This window comes from Mastigoproctus giganteus, chromosome 3 (assembly GCF_048544385.1).
Source record: "Mastigoproctus giganteus isolate SK-2022 chromosome 3, ASM4854438v1, whole genome shotgun sequence".
NCBI lineage: Eukaryota > Metazoa > Arthropoda > Arachnida > Uropygi > Thelyphonidae > Mastigoproctus > Mastigoproctus giganteus.
This window is the reverse complement of record NC_143577.1, coordinates 36,997,351-37,018,955: the sequence shown is the minus strand read 5'-3', so window position 1 is coordinate 37,018,955 and position 21,605 is coordinate 36,997,351. Positions and strand designations below refer to the sequence as shown.

The 21,605-nt window shown below is 33.9% G+C and overlaps 1 protein-coding gene across 1 annotated transcript in view; it reads left to right on the top strand.

Annotated features, from left to right (window-relative positions):
• Positions 1 to 21,191, top strand: part of LOC150087884 (uncharacterized) — a 295,573-nt gene extending 274,382 nt beyond the window's left edge. Inside the window, exons 33-35 of the mRNA XM_090369951.1 lie at positions 6,993 to 7,147; positions 16,220 to 16,250; positions 21,026 to 21,191. Coding sequence (XP_090226077.1) covers positions 6,993 to 7,147; positions 16,220 to 16,250; positions 21,026 to 21,065 — 226 coding nt within the window. The 3' untranslated portion in view covers positions 21,066 to 21,191. The remainder of the gene's footprint in view (positions 1 to 6,992; positions 7,148 to 16,219; positions 16,251 to 21,025) is intronic.
• Positions 21,192 to 21,605: the final 414 nt, after the last annotated feature.

Sequence of the window (21,605 nt, the reverse complement as noted above, 5' to 3'; positions counted from 1 at the left end):
TTTATACCATGTCCCGACCCATACATGCACCGTAGTTCACCTGCAGTTGCTTCGATTTGCATAACAACTCGCTGGTCATAATGTTTTGGCTCATCAGTGTATGTGTGTGTGTGTACATACGCAAACCAAATAAGTGTGCTTTCTTACATCCTTTGGCTTGATTAAATTCACTTACACAGTATATAATTTGATACTAGAGAGCTATTACGTGCTCGATACAGTATATAATGGAAGGCTGTAGTCTGAGGTAACTAATGGTATTCTGTGGGAGAGGCATGTCAAGTACAGGCTTGAAACTATTTTCAAGAACTAAACTTTGTTAATAAAAAAAATAGGTATATTGTACAACTTATATATGGGTTAAATATCACAGACATGAAGAGCAATGATTAAAACTGAAAGGAACTGATTCATTTTTAGTAAAATGCCCACCCCCCCCCATTCACCACAACATTTCCTCTTCTTATCCCTTTCTAGATATGAATAATGGTAAAAACACACACAAAGTAATACAAAAGTTTAGGTATAAAGAGTGAAGGAACAAGCTATTGTTACATTGCTATGAGCTTAGGTGTTCCTATTATTTTTCACCATCAGTGTTGTTATGGCCTTATAGGCACCATTGTTTCTGGCTTTCCTTAATATATTTGTCTACTGGTAAAATAGGACAAGGCCTCATATATCCTCGCTGCTCAAAGATCACCAGGGCATTGTGTTTTACATTAGAGATTTTCATTATGCAACTAACTTAAAACCTTTAATGCCACAATAATCTAAAGAATATCTTGTTTCTAACTCTGGTGCTTTCTAGTGTTAATGAGAGTTCAGCAACAAGGCATTTTGATGATGGCTCCTCTCCCCGGGTCTTCCAAGTGCCTCTTTTGAAGTGAGCAGTTTCTCTCTAAGTTTATACAAACTTGGCTTCTGATTGGACTCTGAAGTACTCATGTCCCACCCACACAGGCATTTAAATAATTTGATAATAGTATATCTCTGCATTCTGTGTTTCTGTCTTTATATTATGGTTATAGATAACATGTGATTTGTGAGGTAAGAATATGCCCAAGACTTATCACTCTCAGTGGAGGAATTATTAAATAATTTGATAATAGTATATCTCTGCATTCTGTGTTTCTGTCTTTATATTATGGTTATAGATAACATGTGATTTGTGAGGTAAGAATATGCCCAAGACTTATCACTCTCAGTGGAGGAACCACACCAGCCTTAAGCAAAAAAAAAAAAAAAAGAAAGAAAGAAAGAAAAAATATAGAGAAATATACTGTTATCATATTAGGTACAAAATTTAAATTAGTCTATTTGATAAGAGGATATGTCTCATGGATTTGAAAGAGAATAACTTGTTGAGTGCGGCTACTTAGATAACAGCAAGATAAATATTAGAAAATTGACAAATGTTGGAATAAAAAAAATAGCTTGTTGAGAGAGACTACTTAGATGAAAGCAATGCTAATAATGCTTAGATAATGCTAATGCAAGATAAATGTTGAAATCTTTGTGCATCAGGATTCTAGTAATACTAGGTTACTCGCCTACCAAAGGTCTACAAACCAGGAATTCTTCATTTTTTTCTCCAGGACCTGTTGTTGCATCTATGGGAACATCATCCTATAAGCTCTTGATATCTCTGATGGAGATTCTTACATTCATTGGTAGGAATATAACCACAAGTTTGTTCTGTTTATCAGAGAGCAAATGATATATGAAGATGGAATAATATTATTTTAATATGGCATACCTATTCATGTATATTCATATACACACATACTGCTCATTTTTGGAAGCAGTTAGTTCAGAGCGGACACCACAATGAATTTTGGTGATGCCAGAAATTACTAGCCTCTAAAAAAATTTTTTTTTTCATTGTTGCATTTGTGTTCTTGTTTATACTCCAGCCTGACCACCAGGTCACAGGAGTTTACGATAAATCATGAATACAGTTATTAATCATACTTAGCAGGCACGGGCTTGAACCACAGTCTACTCAAAGAGCATGTGCTACTGCACTCCTGCTCCTAACCACTTTGCTGTGTCCGGCCTTATGGGAACATTGACCTGTTGAAGATCTTTACCGAACACAAAAGCTGTATTGTTATTGCATGTGATAGCCAGTTGTATAATCAAATCCACAGAGCTGCTATTGAGGATATTGAGTAACATTTAAAACCCAGAGGACCGACCGGGCTAGCCAGGTGGTTAAAGTACCTGCCTGGCAACCCAAAGGTCACAGTTCAGAGCGGACATTGCAGGTTCGAATCCTGCCTCGGGCTTGAATCAGAGTAAAATGCAAAAACTTTGGGAGGTGTAATATGGCCACAGAAGCCGATGCGCCAACAACTAACAAAAAAAAAAAAAAAACAGAGCGAGTCCCCTATCCTAATGCTGCAATGGCTAATAATACAACAGTGAAAAAGATAGAGACCTGAGTTTTGAATATCCTTCCTTTTCCCATTTGCATGGTACAAAATACATAAGCAATTCATTTGTCTTTTTTTGGGTAGGTGGGTACTTCAATTTTGAATGGCTTATCATCCCTTATATAGTTTGCCTTAAGAGTAAATTTCATACGCAGAGCCATGCCGAGGGTGAGGTGAACGAGGATCTTGCCTCACGAGAAAAGCTGAAAGGGGTGCCAAAAGAAAGATTAAATAATTGTCATCATTAACAGTAGGGTGCAATTTTTCATTCTTACTTCTGGTACTAAAATGGCTCAGCACGGCCCTCATTAAAATGCACTGCCTATTTTTGATTCATGCAGCATATCAAGAAATCAGTGCTGTCAGCATATGCTCCTTCTTACAAGAAGATCACAGTCAGGGTATATGCCCAGTGTAGTAACTCAGAGGAAAAGCATCAAGGATTGATGACAACAGTCTGCATAGATCTGTTGAGAAATACCTCTGAGGCTGGGAACAGAATACATGTTTAGTATTCTAGAATTACACTATCATAACTATTAAAATTTATTACACAAAAAGGTTGCTGAAAATGTACCATTATACAGTAAACCCTCGCTATTCGCGGTATCTGTATTCACGGTTTCGTGTATTCGCGATTGCTGATTTAATATAAAATGAAACCTAAAAAAATGTGAATTTTAAAGCGCCGTGAATATTATCCGCCATAAAAAAATATAGGCGTGGCTAAAATTATCTTTCCCGGTCAAAACAGCGCTCAGTGGGTGGGGGAGAGGGGTGACAAAATCACCAGCGTGGATGTTTTTCGCTAATCCTTGTTCAGTATGTGTTATGCGCTTGCAATGGAAGTTTTTGTCGTTTGCTTTTAATTTATATGCTTATAAATTGAATAAATTTATCAATTTATAAATTGATATGCTTATAAAAGTGATAAATCTACCGTTTTGCAGTGTAAAACAGACTTTTTCGAGTGTGTTAACGGACGAAAGTGACTTTATTGTGGCCAAGTTCTTTCTAACCCGTACAAAAATATGGTTACGAATAACAAGAGAAATGTGAAAATATCAAAGAAGGTGATGACATTAGCGAATAAAATTGAGTTAATAGACAAAATTTCTAAAGGTGAAAGTGTCTCCTCAGTGGCAAAACATTATAAAATCAATGAGTGAATGGTACGATCAATCAAAAAATCCGCCGTAGTGTCAGTGAAAACGCGCTAGTTGCTTCAAAAATTTGCTCTGTAACTCGTGATGTTAAATTAGAAAAAATGGGAAAGGCTTTAAATCTGTGGATAGAAGACCGAACTCAAAAAATAAAATTCCGTTAAGTTCACTCATCATTCGTGAAAAGGCAAAACTCCTTTATCAACAATTTAGCGAAACTGGTGATAGCACTGGCGGGATAAGTTTTTTTTTTTTTTTTTCTACAAAGCCGCTGGTTTAAAAGATTTGTTCGAAATTTCTAATAAATATTACATTTAATATTAAATTGTTTCTTATTTTCATTTGGATGCCATATGCTTGCATTTCACTATGTGCATAGTCATATTATGAAGGTACATATAATACATACATAGACAAAATTTTAGACTAGTTTTTCTTATATATTTCATACTTTGAAACGGAACCCCTTTATTACTATGGGAGCCATAACTCAGTATTCGCATTTTCGGTATTCGCGGCATTTCTCAGGAACGTAACCCCCGCGAATAGCGGGGGTTTACTGTATTTAAAAATAAAATAAAACATGTTCTAAAACTACAGATTCAAAAATATACTAAAACATTATTATTTACAGTAAAAATGTATTGTACTTAATTACAATAAAATGCTAAAATCATAAATTTACAGTACAAATCCTTAAGTATGGCAGTCTCCTAAACCTTTTCTGGAGTAAGCATGGATACATACTGTCATGGTAATTTTAGTATATTTCAAGTAATGCGGCTAATTATGTATGAATTGTCTCAAAATCTTTCACTAAACACTGCCATCTCTTATCTGTGTTTCCAAGTAATTGCAGATTCAGTTTGTAATAGATGGCAGCACAAGAAGAGTTTAAAATTGGAGGAGTGGGGAAGGAGTCACATATGGCAGCATTTTGTCTGATTTTGGCTTACAAAATATTCCAGAATTCAAAAAAAAAAAAAAAAAATTGATGAACTTGAATAAAATGATACATAAATAGATGTAGAATATATTATTACAACAAAAAAGAAGTAACAAAAATGTTATTGCAATTGAAATGAATTATCCCATATCCAATATCTAAAAAAGATTATCCAATATCCAAAATGGAAATACGAATAAGGAAATGGCTTATTTATAATGTTCCAGTATATTAATTGTTACAGTATAAAACTGTTCAATTTTGTCTATGTAAGGTGGAATAATTATTTTTTTGTTAAAATGTGAACTTCCTCTATGCCACTTTGGGCTGTGGTGAAGTGAAATGCAATAAAAGTGATGTAATAATGATTTAAAATTTAAACAGACATTGTCGATAAGGAATTTTGAATTTCCTTAACAAGTTCTCTTGTATATGTATCAAAAGATAAAAAAAACTAAAGATGCTGGTGTATTTATTGCATTGCATTATTATTGTCAAATAGAATAAACACCTACATAGAATAGAGTAAACGGCCTACAGTTATTAATACTGCACTTACATTGAAAAGAGAATCTGTATCTTTTTATTCAATTTCACTGTGATTAATATTATAATGAATAGACTCAAAAGAAAGGGGATCAGAGAGAGAGAGGTACACAGTGTTTTAACAGTATATTTCTCTTTTCTTACTATAGATAATCTGTGAAACTATTAGGAAAAATAAAATAATTTTTCTAGTAGTTGTATACTTTCATAGAATATATGAGGGCTGTTCAATAAAGAATGATCATAATTTTTTATATTTTTTTATTTTTTCACAACATACCGCTATTATTCATTCATATTTTGATGGTCCTTTCCAAAGTAGTCCCCATTTGATGAAATGCACTTACTCCAATGTTTCTGCCATTCTTCAAAAACATGGTAGAAACCATTTTTTAACGTTCACTTGAAAATTGCCTCTGATGTCTTCACAACTTTTTTCTAACAACTGGAAATGTTTTCCTTGCAGCTCCTTCTTCAACTTTGAAAATAAAAAAATTTAAAAAATCACGGGGTGCAAGGTCGGTAGGGTGGATGAGGAATACATTTGATATTAATCCTGGCTAAGTTGCACCATGCAGTATGAACAGCATGAGGTCTCACATTATCATGATGGAGCATCCAACCACATGTATTCAGTTGTGGTCATTTGCGACGAATGTGATCCAACAAAGTGTGCAGTACAGTTCTACAGTGCCGACCGGGGTAGCCGGGTGGGTAAAGTGCCTGCCTGGCAACCGAAAGGTCATGGGTTCAAATCCCGCCTCGGGCTTGGATCAGAGTAGAAAATGCAAAAACCTTGGGAGGTGCAATATGGCCACAGAAGCCAATGCGTCAACAACTAACAAAAAAAACAGTTCTACAGTAAAGTCTCTTAACAGTTATATGATGTGGCATAACATGCTGGTAAGCCATTCCTTAAATGTTAAAAAAAGAGTTGACCCTATTCTTTCTTGCAGAAGCCACAACTTTTGCTTTTTTTTTTCAGCATTGGCAATGGCAGATTTCCAAACAGAGCTATATTGCTTACTCTCTGTGTTGAAATGATGAAGTCGTGTCTCATCTACCGTTATCACCTTGTGCAGAACCTCACTATTTTCAGTAACCGTCCATTGAAGCTCCTGACAAACCTCCATTCAAACTTGCTGTTGCTCAGGTGTGAGCCTTGGAAACCAGCATGCACAAACATGTGTCATATGCAAATGGTCATGAAGAATACCATGCATGCTTCCTACTGATATTCTCAACATCTCTTCCAGTTGCTTTTCTGTTGTACTATGATCTTCTCTCTTGATTACAGAAGCAGTCTTTAAGGTTTCTGTGGTGACAGTGATTGGAGCTCCAGGACTGCCAATTTTTGTGATTGAATCACATCTATCTTTAAACATTCTAAATCATCTACAAGCTGTGCTATAAGGAAGCGTAGGTTCACCATAAACCTCTTTTATCATTTAATATGCTTAGTTCGTGTTTTCTTGAGATGGAAACAAAATTTGAAAGCAGCATACTGTTTCTCGTGTGTCATATCCATTGTTACATAGGCAAAACAGAACAGGTATAAACTTGACTGACTGCCAAGGTCCACACCATGCACACGAGTGAACTGTGCAGTTGCTATGCTATGTAATGAAGCTTGGTTTGGTCTTAGCTTCTGCAGTTCAGCTAGAAATAGCAAACAGTATGGTTATTCATGAAAAAATTATTGCCATTCTTTATTGAACAGACCTGGTATATAATTCTGTGCAGAGCAACTGAGTTTGTAGAATTGTAAAAGTTTGCTTTTCAATATTTGTTTGCAGAAACCTTGCACTTTTTTCATTTAAAAAAAGAAAAAAAAAAAAAAAGTATATGTATTTAAAAAGAGTTATAACCCGATTGTAATAATTTATATTTTTATTGCAGTTTTGCTTCAACTAATGCCCCAAGCTTTGGATCTCTTGCTGTTCAGGGTCAGCAGAGTCCAACATTTGGCGGTCTTTCTCAGCAGCCCCAAACACCAACTTTTGGCAATATTGCCCAGCCTGGGAATAGCAGTTTTGGAAGCCCTGGTTTTGGAAGTAAGTATAATCTAATAAATACAGAAACTTTTTAAAAGTTAATAATAAAATAAATATGCAGCAAGAGAATTTTATTTAATGTATTGTTTAAAAGACAGTGTAGAAATTATTAATGATTAAAGAATAAAATAGGATATGCAAAGTGTCTATCTAAATCATAATTTTAGACTTTATTGTGTTTTCTAATGAAGTATGTACATTCACAATGCTCCAGGATCTTTAGATTGATAAATGGAATATTTTCAATGCAAAATGGATCACAACTTAAACTTTGACCTTGAAGAAGATCCTGCTGGAAATGTTGAAGAACTTAACCAGAAACTCCATCCAACTCATTCCGTAGTTCAGCACTTGGAATTTCTGGGAAGACCATTGCTGCTCTGACAAAGTAGGTTCAACACATATTGGCTCCAGACATTCTGAGAGATAGTGTAAGCATTTGTGCTCCGCACCATTCTTGTGAATTTAAAGTGCCATTTTTGAAATGACTGATTATTGGCCATGGTTTGTTTTCACCTGTTGTAGACACAAAATCATCACAGCCAAAGTCCACTAATAGCATCTTCAGAGTCTGAGCATTGCTATTATAATAAACACATTGTTTTTTGACCACTTGCAAGAGTGGTTCATCAAGAACAGCTCACAACTTCATACTGCTCATATCACACGTGGCAAAATTAAGGAGCTCAGTTGGGAAAAAATTCTCCATCTGCAATATTTACCATGTCTTTTACTAAGAGACATTATCTAAAGACTAATTTTCAGGAATACAAGAAGAAAAATAATTAATGAAGGTTTGTGAAGATTTATATTGAAATGTCATTGGGTGACATGTTGCTATTCTAGTAGATTCATAAGCAGCCAACTAGTTCTGAAGAATAATACCCATGGAAGTATGCTGGAAATGGGTTCATAATAGTCATTATAAATTTCCAGGGCTGAAAATTGTTTAGAAATAAAGTAATTTCGGGATTGAAAAGAGAACTTTTTATAGTAGCCAAGCATGAAAAGAAGAAAGAAAATGATGGATGCATAATGAATGTACTTGCTGATTGTAATGGTCAAGGTTATTGATAATTCCATGCAGTTGTGCTGTAATGAAATCATATAGCCAGACCTAAACAATTTTGTAAATTTTTATGAATATCTGAAGAATAATAAATATGAAGAAAGTAAAGATGCTTTATTAAAAGAGGGAAGTAAGGCAACAAGCATGTTATATTCATCTATTAGAAGAATAGTTACTGCAGATTCTTCCCAAGTTCTTCAAACACTTAAAATGTGACTAATGGTGAGACATTTCAACTGTGCTCTGTGATAGTATAGTGGTTTCCCCACCTTTATCATTTTTAGAGGTCTGAATTCATATCTTTGGAGACTGGGGGAATTCTTCATGCCTCTCAGATGGAGCTCCAGTTGGTTGATCTCAGGTAGAGTGAGTAGGGTCCCCCCCTCTACAAGTTATTCCAGGTTTTTCAGTGTGCACAATGTGTAAATTGGCTTGTGAACACACTTGTATTGGCGAAATACATAGTGCATATGGATTTAGAACAGAATTAAGCTATTTCTTTTAGCTTATTTCCCAGCTTTTTAGCTGAAATTCTTCCTCTTGCTCAGATTATGTACCTGAGGGGGCATAAATTCAAATTGGAGAAAGGCAGTTGTAGAATAGATGTGTGGAATGCCTTTAATCAGTAGGTGGTTGATTTCTGGAACAAACTTCCATCTGCCGTGGAAGTTGATAGCTTAAATAAATTCAAAGAAGAACTAGACAAGATTTTGGAGTGAATGGGATGGATGGGTGAAATGTGAAGGTTTTTTTTTTTTTTTTGGTTGATGCTGTATAAGCTTGCTTTCTTGCATCATATGCCTCTGCTAATGCTAATTTCAACTGACATTGGTGATTTTGATCTTAACTTGAATGACAGTATATGATTTTTAGAGAAAGTCTAAAATCTAGCACATGCAAAGCTGTTTTATAAAACTGTGTTTACATCTTTAATGGAAAAAAAAAAAAAAGATTCATATTATTTCATATCTGCCAACAGTCTGGATTTGTTTTTGGAGAATCTATTTTTAACTCCATTTGACCCTTCTCAATCTCACCATCATAATATAGTTGGGGACAAAGAGCTTCTCTGTCCATTTGCAAAAACTCAGTTTTTCTCCATCCTTTTTCTTTTCACAAAAAATCAGAACTTTTTCAATTTTAACATAGTTTTAATGAAAACTATGTTAAAATTGAATTCTTTTTAAAAACTTTGTGAATTTTTGCTGATTTCTGTTTACAAATTGACTGCCAGGTGTGCTGTCCTAATCTGTGGTGAAAAACTAATTAGCAGTGTCTTTCAGTAAGATTCCAAAGAAATACAATGTACTTGCACAAGATTTTACACATATTGTAAAATGTGATAATGGTAACATGTTTGCATTGTGTAAATGTGATTTTTTAATTCCAAGCAGGAAATGTAATGTAATTAGACATTTGCAAACAACAATAAAAAAAAAAAAAAAAAAAAATGGCTTACAGATGTCTATTTTTATTTGACTGTATTCTGTTTTCTCTTCTAAAATGTCTGTATTTTTTTTATATTTTAGTATTTGTATTAGTAGTGGCCATATGGTGCAAGGAAGCCTAAGACTTATGCTTCACCATCCAAAAAAAAAAAAAAAAAAGAGTACAATAATAATAATTTTAAAAAATTATTAGTCTATAAGTTATTATTATAATTATAATTTGTTTAATTATAGTCCAGCTGACCTTCCCCCAAATTTCCAGAAACTGTCAGCCTCTACCACCCATGTAGATAACTTATTCCAGTAATTTATAACTCATTGGCCAAAATAAAATTTTTACTGACAGTGTGCAATGCATAGAAATAAATGCAGAAACAGATGTTGCATTTCATGGCGACAGTGATATCTTACATGCAAATGTTTATTTGCATCATTTGTCATACAACATAATCTTCTGAGTTGTGCTGATCATGGAGACATGTTTAGAAATATGTAGAAGAGGTAGTGATTACCCTGAAAAATAGGCTGTTTTCAATTGCTACAGATGATAGTAATCAAAGTTATTCCAAGCTATATCCCATTGTGGTAAACTTTTGTAATAAAAAAAAAAAAAAAAAAAAAAATTGTCAAATTGAAAGTGGCTTTCTCACAGTGCCACATTGGAAGAAGACTGCAGCAAGGGTTCTTAACCTGATGCTCACAAGCATCATTGTGCTCTTTAAAAAAATTAATTTTGCTCCCAACTAATCCTAAAATGGGTGCTCGCGAGCACCTTCGCTTAAGCTAAAAAATTTATATAAAATCTTTGTATTTAAAAAAGATGCGTTCTATTTCTCAACTTCTGCAATATTTTACAAAAATCCATGCCAATCTTCATTAGAAAATTCTTTCTTTTGTTGGTAATTGGAGGAAAATTATATATTTCACAACATTTTAATCTCAAAAACGGTCAAGGTTTGACATTTTGACAGTATTCTTACAATTTTTCTTATTAATTATTGTTAATTTGACATTTATTTAGTAAGAAAAATTTTTACAAAATGCTTTGTTGAGAGTACAGTCATTTTTGCTGTAGTGTTGCTGCAGATCAAGGATACTGCCTCATGCTATTCTCAGTTTCTGGTTTTAACAAGTTTGAATCTATTTCTGCTGAGTTTTGCTCAGTTGCGCTGATGTAATAGATACCGTATAGTATAGTGCCGACTTTAAAGGTGATGAAAGTGTTGTAGTAAGAAATCTTTTGATTTTGTGTAAATGTATTTTCTTTTAACAGATTTAACTAAAGTTACTAAACTTTACTTTCCTTTCAAAGTTACTTTCTAGGAAAGTTACTTTACTTTCAAAATGGATAAGTTTTTAAAAAGAAACTGAACCGAACATGATGAGGAAAAAAATTATGCATTAATGCTGCCTTCACAGTCATCTGATTTAGACCTACACATTTCAAATGCAAAGAAACAAAAAATTAAAAAGTATGCATTTCAGTCATCTCGGGAATATGCTTATTGACTAATAGATAATAGTAGTGGAACTGGTGTAATTTGCTTATTATGTCAGGCGTGTTTGGCTGGCTATCGGAAGTCAATTTGGTAATGTCAAAAGACATTACCAAACATGCCATAGGAATTTTCATGAAGCTTTTCCCAAATTTAGTGATATTAGAAAAGCTAAACTTCAAGAAAAAAAAAACTTTAAAGACAGAAAAATATTTTAAATTTAGGTCAAGCTAATAGTAGTAAAGTGTTAGTGAATGAAGTTTCATTTATTTTATCAAATATAATGGCAAAAGATTCGTTGCCTTACACTAGTGATGAAATAATAAAAAATTGTGATTGTGTAGTGTCATCATTAGAAGTGCTTACTAGTGTCTTACCAGAAAAACAGAGAGCTACCTTGATTAGCTCTGTCAAAAATATTCCTTTGAGTAATAATTACAGTTTCAAATCAAGTTTTGGCGCTTCCGTAGCCAGGTGGGGAAGGAGCAGCAGTGCATAGCACACGCTTCTTGATTAGATTGGGGTTCGAACCCGTCACCACCAAATACGGAGGATGCGGAAAGGTCAGGGAATGACCACCGCATATCATGGAGCAATATGGCCTTAGTTGCTAATGCTCCTAAAAACCAAATAACAACAACAACAACATCAAATCAAGTTCATAAAGTGGCAGATGTAATATTCAATGAATTATTAGATAAAATCAAAAGTTGTATATTTTTTTCACTGGCACTTGGTGAGTCGACTGATGTTTCAGGCATATCACAACTCATGTGCTTTGTTCATTTGATTCAACATGATGGCAGCTGTAAAGAAGATTTTTTGTCTATTTTGGCACTTACTGGTCATAAAACTGGAAAAGATGTATAGGACACACTTATTAAATTCCTCACAGTGTGCAAAGTTTATCTGCGTAAACTTGTATCAATTGTTACTGATGGCACCTTCCATGATAAGTAAAAACAAAGGCATTATTGCTTATCTTGATAGAGATGAAAGGATACCTAATTTTGTGCATTATCACTGTTTGATTCATACTGAGGCCATGTGTTCACAAATGAAAGATCAAAAAGAAATGATCAGATGTCTTGAAGTCATTGTTAAAGTCATCAACCATTTTATTGCTAAATCCCTAAATAAGTGACTTCTAAAAATATTTTTGGAAGATCTTCAAGCACCACATTCTGATCTTATTACCTATACAGAGGTTTTGGCTCAGTCGTGGAAAGGCACTCTCCAGAATTTGGGAGGTGTTTGAAGAAGTAAAAGCTTTTATAATAGAAAGCAATAAAGAAATCCTTTTTAATGAAATTTTTACTGAAGATTTCAAGATTACACTTTCATTCATGGTTGACATCTTCAGCCATTTAAATAAGTTAAATTTGAGGCTACAGGGAAAAAATAAATTTGTGGTAGTTTTTTATACAAGGAGATTATTGCCTTTGACAAAAATTTCAAATGTTTCAGAATCAGATTTTAAAAGGAAATTTGTTTTATTTTCCTATTCTTAAAAAATGTCTGGAGGAAACTGCTGGAGAGTGCCCATCGTTTGTAATGAATGTAATCAAAGATCTTAGTGACCAATTCCTAGAAAGATTTGAATACTTGAAAGAGCACCACCCAAAATTTGAATTAATGATAAATTACAGAAATTTTTAAATCAGTAACTTGGAAAAATTTTCAGTCGAAATGAAGTAGTAGCTGCCGAGTTAGAACTTGTTGATATGCAGTTGTCTTTAGCTCTGAATACACAAAACTATTTTAAAATTCTGGGGTTCTTCTGACTGCAAAATATTTCCTTTATTACAAAGAGAAACGTTCAAAGTACTTTATATGTTTGGATCAACATACACATGTGAAAGTGCTTTTTCATTAATGAACAATATCAAAAACAAAAAAAGGACAAGATTGATATCACATATGGAAGAAAATTTGAAATTATCTTTTCATAATGGAGAAATTAATTTCAAAGGTTTGACATCATCTCTTCAAAGTCAAGGTTCACACTGATAAGGTAAATATTAGCACCCAAAAATTTTAATTGAGAAATATAATTCTTGTATGTGTAATGTGGCTAAAAAATTAATTAAAAAATGCATTTTTAATCTTTAAGCAAAAACATTTATATTTTAATATATGGTGCTCACACATATTGTAAGCTGTAAAACCTTGCTCCCTTAATGCAAAAGGTTAAGAACCCCTGCTCTACAGAGTATAACATTGGACATCTTCTGAACAACATGAAAGCATGTGGGATTGCCTAAAAAACTGTTTGACATTTAAGTGTTGGTAATAGGCTGTTCTTGTCATCTTATTAATTTGTGTGCTGAAAAGAGTGCTGCATGCCTTCCTGTGAAAGTGGATGAATACTTAGTGTAAATTTACTACTATTTAGAAATAATTGCTAAAAGGAAAGTTAGATTTAAACAATATCAACCAGTGCAAGCCACTGAAGTGAAAAAAATTTTGAAGAATGTGTGTACACACCAAGCTGTCTTTGGTTATGTGCAACTAACTAAGCTGGTAAAACAGTGGTAAGTTTTGACAGGTCTGTTTAAAGTCTGTTTTGACAGGTTTGTTAAGTGGTGATAAAAGCAATGTGAGCACTTTTCAATAACTATATTGAGAAGTACAACAAGCAGTAAGTAGCAAGTGCTACTGATTTATGTTCATACCCAGTTCATAATCAGTTCATAATCCAGTTCATATACATACAATTTGATGGATTTCCCAAGAAAATAAGCTTCTGAATTGCAAATTTCTGGTCAAAGCAATCATAAACATGCCAAGCAAGCTGATAGCATGCCTAGAATTATCCTCATGTGTGCAGAAAGTCATTCACATTTCTTCTGGCTTCAATAAAGCAGTTTGCTTGTTTTAATTTTAAATGTTGTATCAACATTTGAAAATATCAATGCCATAGCTCTTCAGTCCAACCTATCTCACATCCTTGTGCTGAGAACATTATCCTAGATATATCGAAGAAAGTAAAGTGGCAAAATTTATTTTGACAACTGTTTCCAAATTTTCCTTAATTGGAAATTCATTACCATAGTAGACTAAAGCAGGGCAGTTCTGACTTAGACGTAAGCATTTCTACTATCAAGATTGTTTTTATACACTAATAAATAAGTTTTAATAAAAATATTATGAATAAATAATCTAAAAGAAAATAATGCAAATTATAATTTTTAAAAGATAGGATTTTTAAACAGAAATCAGTACATTTTCCAGGAATAAATAACATGTTACATTCTCTAAGTTTATGATTGGTTGATTGAATTTTACTCAGCTATACATGCACTATATTCCTTCATCTTTTGTGCCACCTACTTATAGATACTGAGGTGTGATATGCTAATACCAAGAAAGATATGTCACAATTTGCGGTAAGTAACATATGTTAAAATTTGCTTTCCCATATTTCAGGATCAGATCTCTGAATTTTGTCAAGTAATGAAAAATAAATTTAAAAAATCATTCGTGGATCATCAGCAAATATGTATAATTTATTGTATTGAAAATATTCATGGACCCCCTGCACTACCTTTCCGGGCTCCCAGCTGTCAGTAAACTACAGTTTGAAAACCCCTGTTTTAGGTGGGAGTGTTTTTATTTCAATCAGCCATCTTGAAACAAAATGGCAACTAATTAAATTATGAAAGCACCACCACTACCCACTCAAGAATGCTTGCCTTTACAAGCCAATCCGGCACCTCCGTAGCCAGGTGGGAAGGAGCAGCAGTGCGTAGCACACGCCTCTTGATTAGAGGCGCCTCCGTAGCCAAGTGGGAAGGAGCAGCAGTGCGTAGCACACGCTTCTTGATTAGACCGGGGTTCGAGCCTGTCACCACCAAATACGGAGGATGCGGAAAGGTCATTCAGGGAATGACCACCGCATATCCCGGAGCAATATGGCCTTAGTTGCTAATGCTCCTAAAAAAAAAACCAAATAACAAATAAATAACAATCTTGATTAGACCGGGGTTCGAGCCCGTCACCACCAAATACGGAGGAAGCGGAAAGGTCAGGAATGACCACCGCATATTCATGGAGCAATATGGCCTTAGTTGCTAATGCTCCTAAAAACTAAATAACAAACAAACAAACAAACAAGCCAATCCAAACCAAATTCAGGGTGGCTACCTTTTGGAATGTTTTCATTTTGATCTGCATTTGAATTACACAGTACCATCATCCACTTAGAAACTCATATGTTAAAAAAGTAATCCAAACCAAATTGCAATACAGTATTAGATTACTTACCTAACAGTAGTGTTTTATTTCAGTCTTGAAATACAACATTCAAAACATTTGAGTTGAAACAAGGTGGCTATGACATGAATTATAATCACTCATTTTAACTTTGATGTTTACAATCCAAACCAAATTTATGGTACATGCGAGAGCATTCTGGAATATCCATTTGGAAGGTTTTTATTTTTACCATATTTCAGTCAGGAAACTATTGGTTTCCAATGTATAGTTCCTAAAGGATACAATATGAGAATCAGCCAGTAGAACTATTTATGTTATAATAGTTTTATTAAAAATAACTGTTACCATTATATGAATGGGATAGTTTATAATTTTGGATTGAAAACTTCTGCTGAAAGTCATGGAATAAACCCTAAAATTAGGGTATACGAATTGGCCCATGTGATCACTTGGCTGTAGGATTTTTTTTTTTTTTTTAACAGAAAAATTATTTGAAATATTAAAGATAGACTTTTAGAAACAAAACAGATTACACACTAGTAAATTTATGAAATGAATATGCAGTTATTTTGAATTGTGTAATAAGCCATGAATTTTTTTCAATTTCAGCAAGGTAATGCTTTTCTGGAGAGTACTACTTGCTGTTCAACAGTATCCTACAGAAAATGTAAATAGATAAAAATACAAAAATGTAAATGTTGGTTAAAATAGATATTCCATTTTAATTTTTGCAAATAGTGTTACAGGTCCTATGGGAGTAAGTGACTTTGTGTGCATGTGTGTGTCTCCAATTCTTTCGGTATGTAAACAATTTAAATTTTTATTATTTTTTTTATTTTAGGTCAGAATACAAGCTTTGGAACACAACCCAGGTACTATTAGTTTTCCTGTTTATTAATTTATGCTTTAATAAAAGTGATGGGCATAATTAAATGATTTCTGTAATTGAATTATTAGTAATCGAGGCCTCTGTAGCCAAGTGGTCAGGAGTGGGAGTGCAGGAGCATATGTACTTTGAGTAGACCAGGGTTCAAGCCCCTGACTGCTAAATACAGTCGGTCTGCCAGTCCACACTGGACCAGCCTTGCAGGTTATGGTCCATTTTCCTCTACATGAATTGCTGAGGAGAGCAGCAGCTATTATCAATCCATCATGCAGTGAATTGATAATGGCTGCTGCTTAATCGAGAGATTTAAATAATTGAAATAATTAAATTATTTGTAGTTACTAACTATTAATCATTCATTCATGTCATTTGAATGATAAAATTGAATGATTTTCCATAATCAGATGAATCATTCGAGTGATATGAGTATATTCAAATGATTTTCCGTAATCAAAATAATTGATTATGACCTCTTGATTATGCCAATTACTGTTTAATAGTAATGTATGTGATGGCATCCTTACTCTTTCTCAGACAACACACATAAGGGGGCATAAATTGAAACTGAGCAAGGATGGTTGCAGAATAGATGTCTGGAAATTTGCTTAACAACTTTTCAGCTGATGTTATGTAAGTGGGGTAGTTTGGGTAAATTTCAAGAAGAATTAGACAAATTATTAGAGGGGATCGACAGGTGATGTGAAAAGTGTGTGTGGTTTTTTTGGCTGATGTAAAAGCTTGCTTCCTTGCATCAATTTATAATTCTAATATCACTAATACTATAGTATAAAAAAGCAGTAATAAAGTTCTGTCATAAAAGTAATACCTCTTGGGTCACAACTCCAAAAATATATCTAACTATAGCTTATATAACTTGTACTTATTATCAGATGATTTGCATGTCCAATCCTTCATTTAGCATGCAGCATTCTACATTCATTATTCAATATAGAATGTCATAATTACCAATTTTTATTTTCTGTCCCAGGTGTTGCCGATATCTGACTAATGAAAAAATGGCTTTTGTAACTTAGAAACCAAATGCTGTGTTTAGCAGAAATGCATGTAACCAACATCTTGTCTTTGTAGTTGGCAATAACATTAATATTTTCTTCTGAAATGCCTCTAAACACTAGTAGGTGATTTTCTTTCAGCAAACTAAATAACATACTAAGCCTTTTCAATTACAGCAGCCATTTTTTATTAGTTGAAAATAAATACAATCAGTACATAAAAGTGCATATAAAGTATGATAATAGTGATTGTATTGCAGAATGGCCATCTCACTACTCAGTGTTTTGGGGATTGAACTGGTCATGCTTTTTCTTTATATATAGATATATATATATATAGCATTAGCAGAGGTATACGATGCAAGAAAGCAAGCTTATGGAGCATCAGCCAAAAAAAAAACAAAAAAAACTTCCATTTCACCCATCCATTCGTTCCAAATGCCTGTCCAGCTCAGCCTTAAATTTATTTAGGCTATCAGCTTCTACAACAAAAGATGGAAGTCTGTTTCACCAACCAACTACCCGCTGGCTAAAGGAAAATTTTCGCACAGCTATTCTACAACTGTCTTTCTTCAACTTGAGTCTATGCCTCCTGAGGTACTTAATCTGAGCAAGAGGAAGAATCCCATCAACATTCAGCTTGCTCAACCCATTAAAGGCCTTAAACACCTCAATCAGATCACCTCACAGGTGTCTACTCTCCAGGTGCTGCAATTTGTAAAACTTAAGCCTTTCTTGGTAAGAGCACCCATTTGTTCCCCCCTCATCAATCTTGTTGCCCTTCTTTGTACTTGTTCTAGCAACTCTGCATCCTTCCTAAAATGAGTCCTCCAGACCTGTACACAGTACTCTAGGTGTGGCCTGACCATTGCCTTATATAACAACCTCCCTGTCCCTGCTAGTAGAATTCCTATATTTCATTGATAAGACTCCATGACTTGCCCTGGCAGCCCATCTGAACTCTCAGCAAATTTCATATTTGACTGCACAATTACCTCCCGGTCTTTTTCGCTTTGCATTTGTCAATATTAAACTTCAGTTGCCACTTCTCAGCCCATCTTTCCAACTTTTCTAGATCCTGTTGCAGTAGCACACTGCCATTACTGTCATTAACAACCCTGCCAACCTTTTTATCATCTGCAAACTTCGACATTAAGCCTGATATACTTTCATCAGTATCATTGATATATATACAATACAGCAATGGGCCCAACACCGAACCCTGGGGGGACTCCACGAAGAACAGCATCCATTTATTACCACTTTCTGTCTTCTCCCACTCAACCACCCTTTTATCCATTGTGGCAACTTGCCCTTAATACCATACTGCTCCAATTTGTACAGAAGTCTTCCATGTGCAACAGTATCAAAAGCTTTCCTGAAATCCAAGTATATGATATCAAAATTATTTTTGGCATTCAATTGCTTTGTGATCACATCATAGTATATATTGGTCAGACAAGCCCTCCCTTTAACAAACCCATGCTGTGTCTTAATTATTACTGCAGTCTTGTCTAGATGATCCTGCAATGCTTCTTTAGCCAGTAACTCCATTATTTTCTCCAGAACACAAGTTAAACTAACAGGTCTATAGTTACTTTTGTCACCTTTTTAACCCCCTTTGTGAATTGGTGATACATTTGCACACCTCCAGTCCATGCTATTAAAGGTATCAGCAAGGGCAGAACAAGCAAAATTAGCTGCTATTATCCTTATCAGTGTAACACACCCACAATCTGGAGGTAGCATTTTACATGATAAATTAACCTGCTCAAAAAAAAAATAAAGAAATATGAGGTGTTTACAACACTAATAATAAATTATAGCTTCCTGCCAGGAAGCTTTGTACATCTAATGCATTAGCTGCACCTTGGCAAGATGTTTAGAAACATATAGATAGTGAAGAATGAAGGCAGTAGACTGATATTCAGTGTCATACTTGATGGGAGTCATGAACCTTCAGTTGAAGCCTGTTGAGAGTACAAAGAGAATACCTACATCTTACAAAACCTATCTTCACTCTACAAATCTCTCCAAGCAAGATGTTCAGAAACATGTAGATAGTGTGGAGTGGAGGCAGTATAACCAATATTTGGTATTATGTGTACATCTTCCCAGATCCATCCACACTACAAATTTCTCCATCTTACCTTGTAGCTGATGTGGTACCAGGCATTAAAGAAAAGCACAATCATGCTCTATATCTGTCCCAGAGCATGTACCAATATGTAACTAGTATTTGCTAGTCAATTGGTAATTGACAGGCACACATAGGCCTTCTAAAAACCAGTCTCTCCAAAAATGTACCAGTTTGTTATACAGAAACATCCAGGAAAAGAAGAGTATGTTTCACTTCCAGTTCAGTGGTATGAATTTTTTATATGTAAGAAATAGTATTAAGGTAGCAAGCAGAAGAGCAGCATGTCTGACTTCCAAGGAGTGGTTGCAAAAACTCCATCTGTATAATGCTGCCAGCATCTAACCCATACCGATAAATTCAGAAAAATTCTGGAATCCAATTCCTCCATGGAATATTAGTCACAATAGAACTGATAAGAACCCCATAATATTCTGAATCTGCCCATATAAGAACCAATGAACATAATTGTACTGCCAGCTAAACATAGGCTCAGAGCAGAAAAGTTATCTTCCACCAAAAAAGTGAGGTTCTGCTATTTAACATGGAATCCCTGTCCAAAAGTTGCCTAGTATAAGCAATAGATTGTTATAGCAGAATAGAATTTGAGATCCCATCAAATGAAACCATAGCTTCATTTTCAATAATAACAAATTACTGAAGATGCTTAACAATATTAATAAGGCAATAGCATTACAAATGGTGTAATTAGTTCTACCAACAAGGGGTATAATACTGTCAGCATTTAACTATTACCAATGAATTTAGAAAAATACTGTACTCCAATTCTTCCATCTATTGATCACAACAGAACAGACAGGAACCCCCATAATAGTATTGTGAATCTTCTAGAATATAAAGAACTATTGAACTTAATTACACTGCCAGTGCTGACAATAACCTAACAAATTCAGAAAATTGGAGAATTCATGTTTCAGGGTGTCACAGCAAAGCAATAACAGGTCACAAAGAAACATTTGATTTTATGTATTTTTGGCAAACCATAAAACTGGGGAAGTTGTCATCCTGACACATGAAGTCTCCAACATAGTGCCATTTTGATTTTCTCATGTGACTACCAGGAAAAGACATGTTGGTTCATAAATCTGACGGTTTTGAAATAAAGATAGTCTTTTGTTGATAATTGTGCCTGTCCAAAATAACAGTATTGATGGCCTTTACAAGAAACCAAGATCTTGATCGTGATTGATCCACAGTCAGTTCTTTGCTACTCAATTAAAAATTAATTGTGAAGTGTCATGCTGGCGTATGTTCAAATTTGAGCTAGCAGCTCAAATGTAACTCAAATGTTACCTTGTGCATTTTTCAATGCACAAGCTAACATTGGCAACTTTACAGACAAATACATTGAACTTTTTCAGCTTAGAACTGGTTGTAATTTTAAGTTTCATGTTAATTTGATAGCATGGGACTTCTTTGGGACTTCAATGGATTTGTTATAAAGTTTTATTTTAAATGATTAAAAATTTATAAAGTATCCATTTAATAAATATATAACATCAGTTTAAATAAATTGTTATTTTTATTATTCATTTATTTTATTATATTTTTATCAGTAGTAATCTTAATTTATTTGAATGTATTTTACAGCCCTGGAAGTAATTCTGCCTTTTCCCAATGGCGGCATTAATATCCACAGGTTCCAATGACTGTAAAAATTTTATAACTTGCCCTTATGCCTCTGGGGCTGTTGATGTACATTTATAATTTAATCATGTGTATATTGAGCTAAATCATATTTTGAATCATTAAAATTTTTTTATTAATCTGGACTGTCTTTTACAGTTATTTTGGATATCTTTCTTTTCCCTCCTTAAAATCAACTGAAAAATTATTACAATTTTACTTTTATTTATTTTTTGTTTTTAATATGAAGAATGATATCACTGATTTTTAATGTATTTATGTAAAATAAATATAAATTATTTTCCTTTTTGTGTTATTGAATCAGTTATTGAAACATCGAAGCATTGTTTTAGTGGAAATAATTTAAATGATTATTTGATTTCTCAATTCAGTGCAGTATTTCACACTATTTTTTTGTTCTTTAGCCTGATCAAAAAATAAGCATACTTTTCACTTCAGCAGCATTACAATACTTCAAATTTATTGTTCCTATATAATTTACCTTGATATTCATGGCAAGTACACTTTTTTACGTAATTTTTAC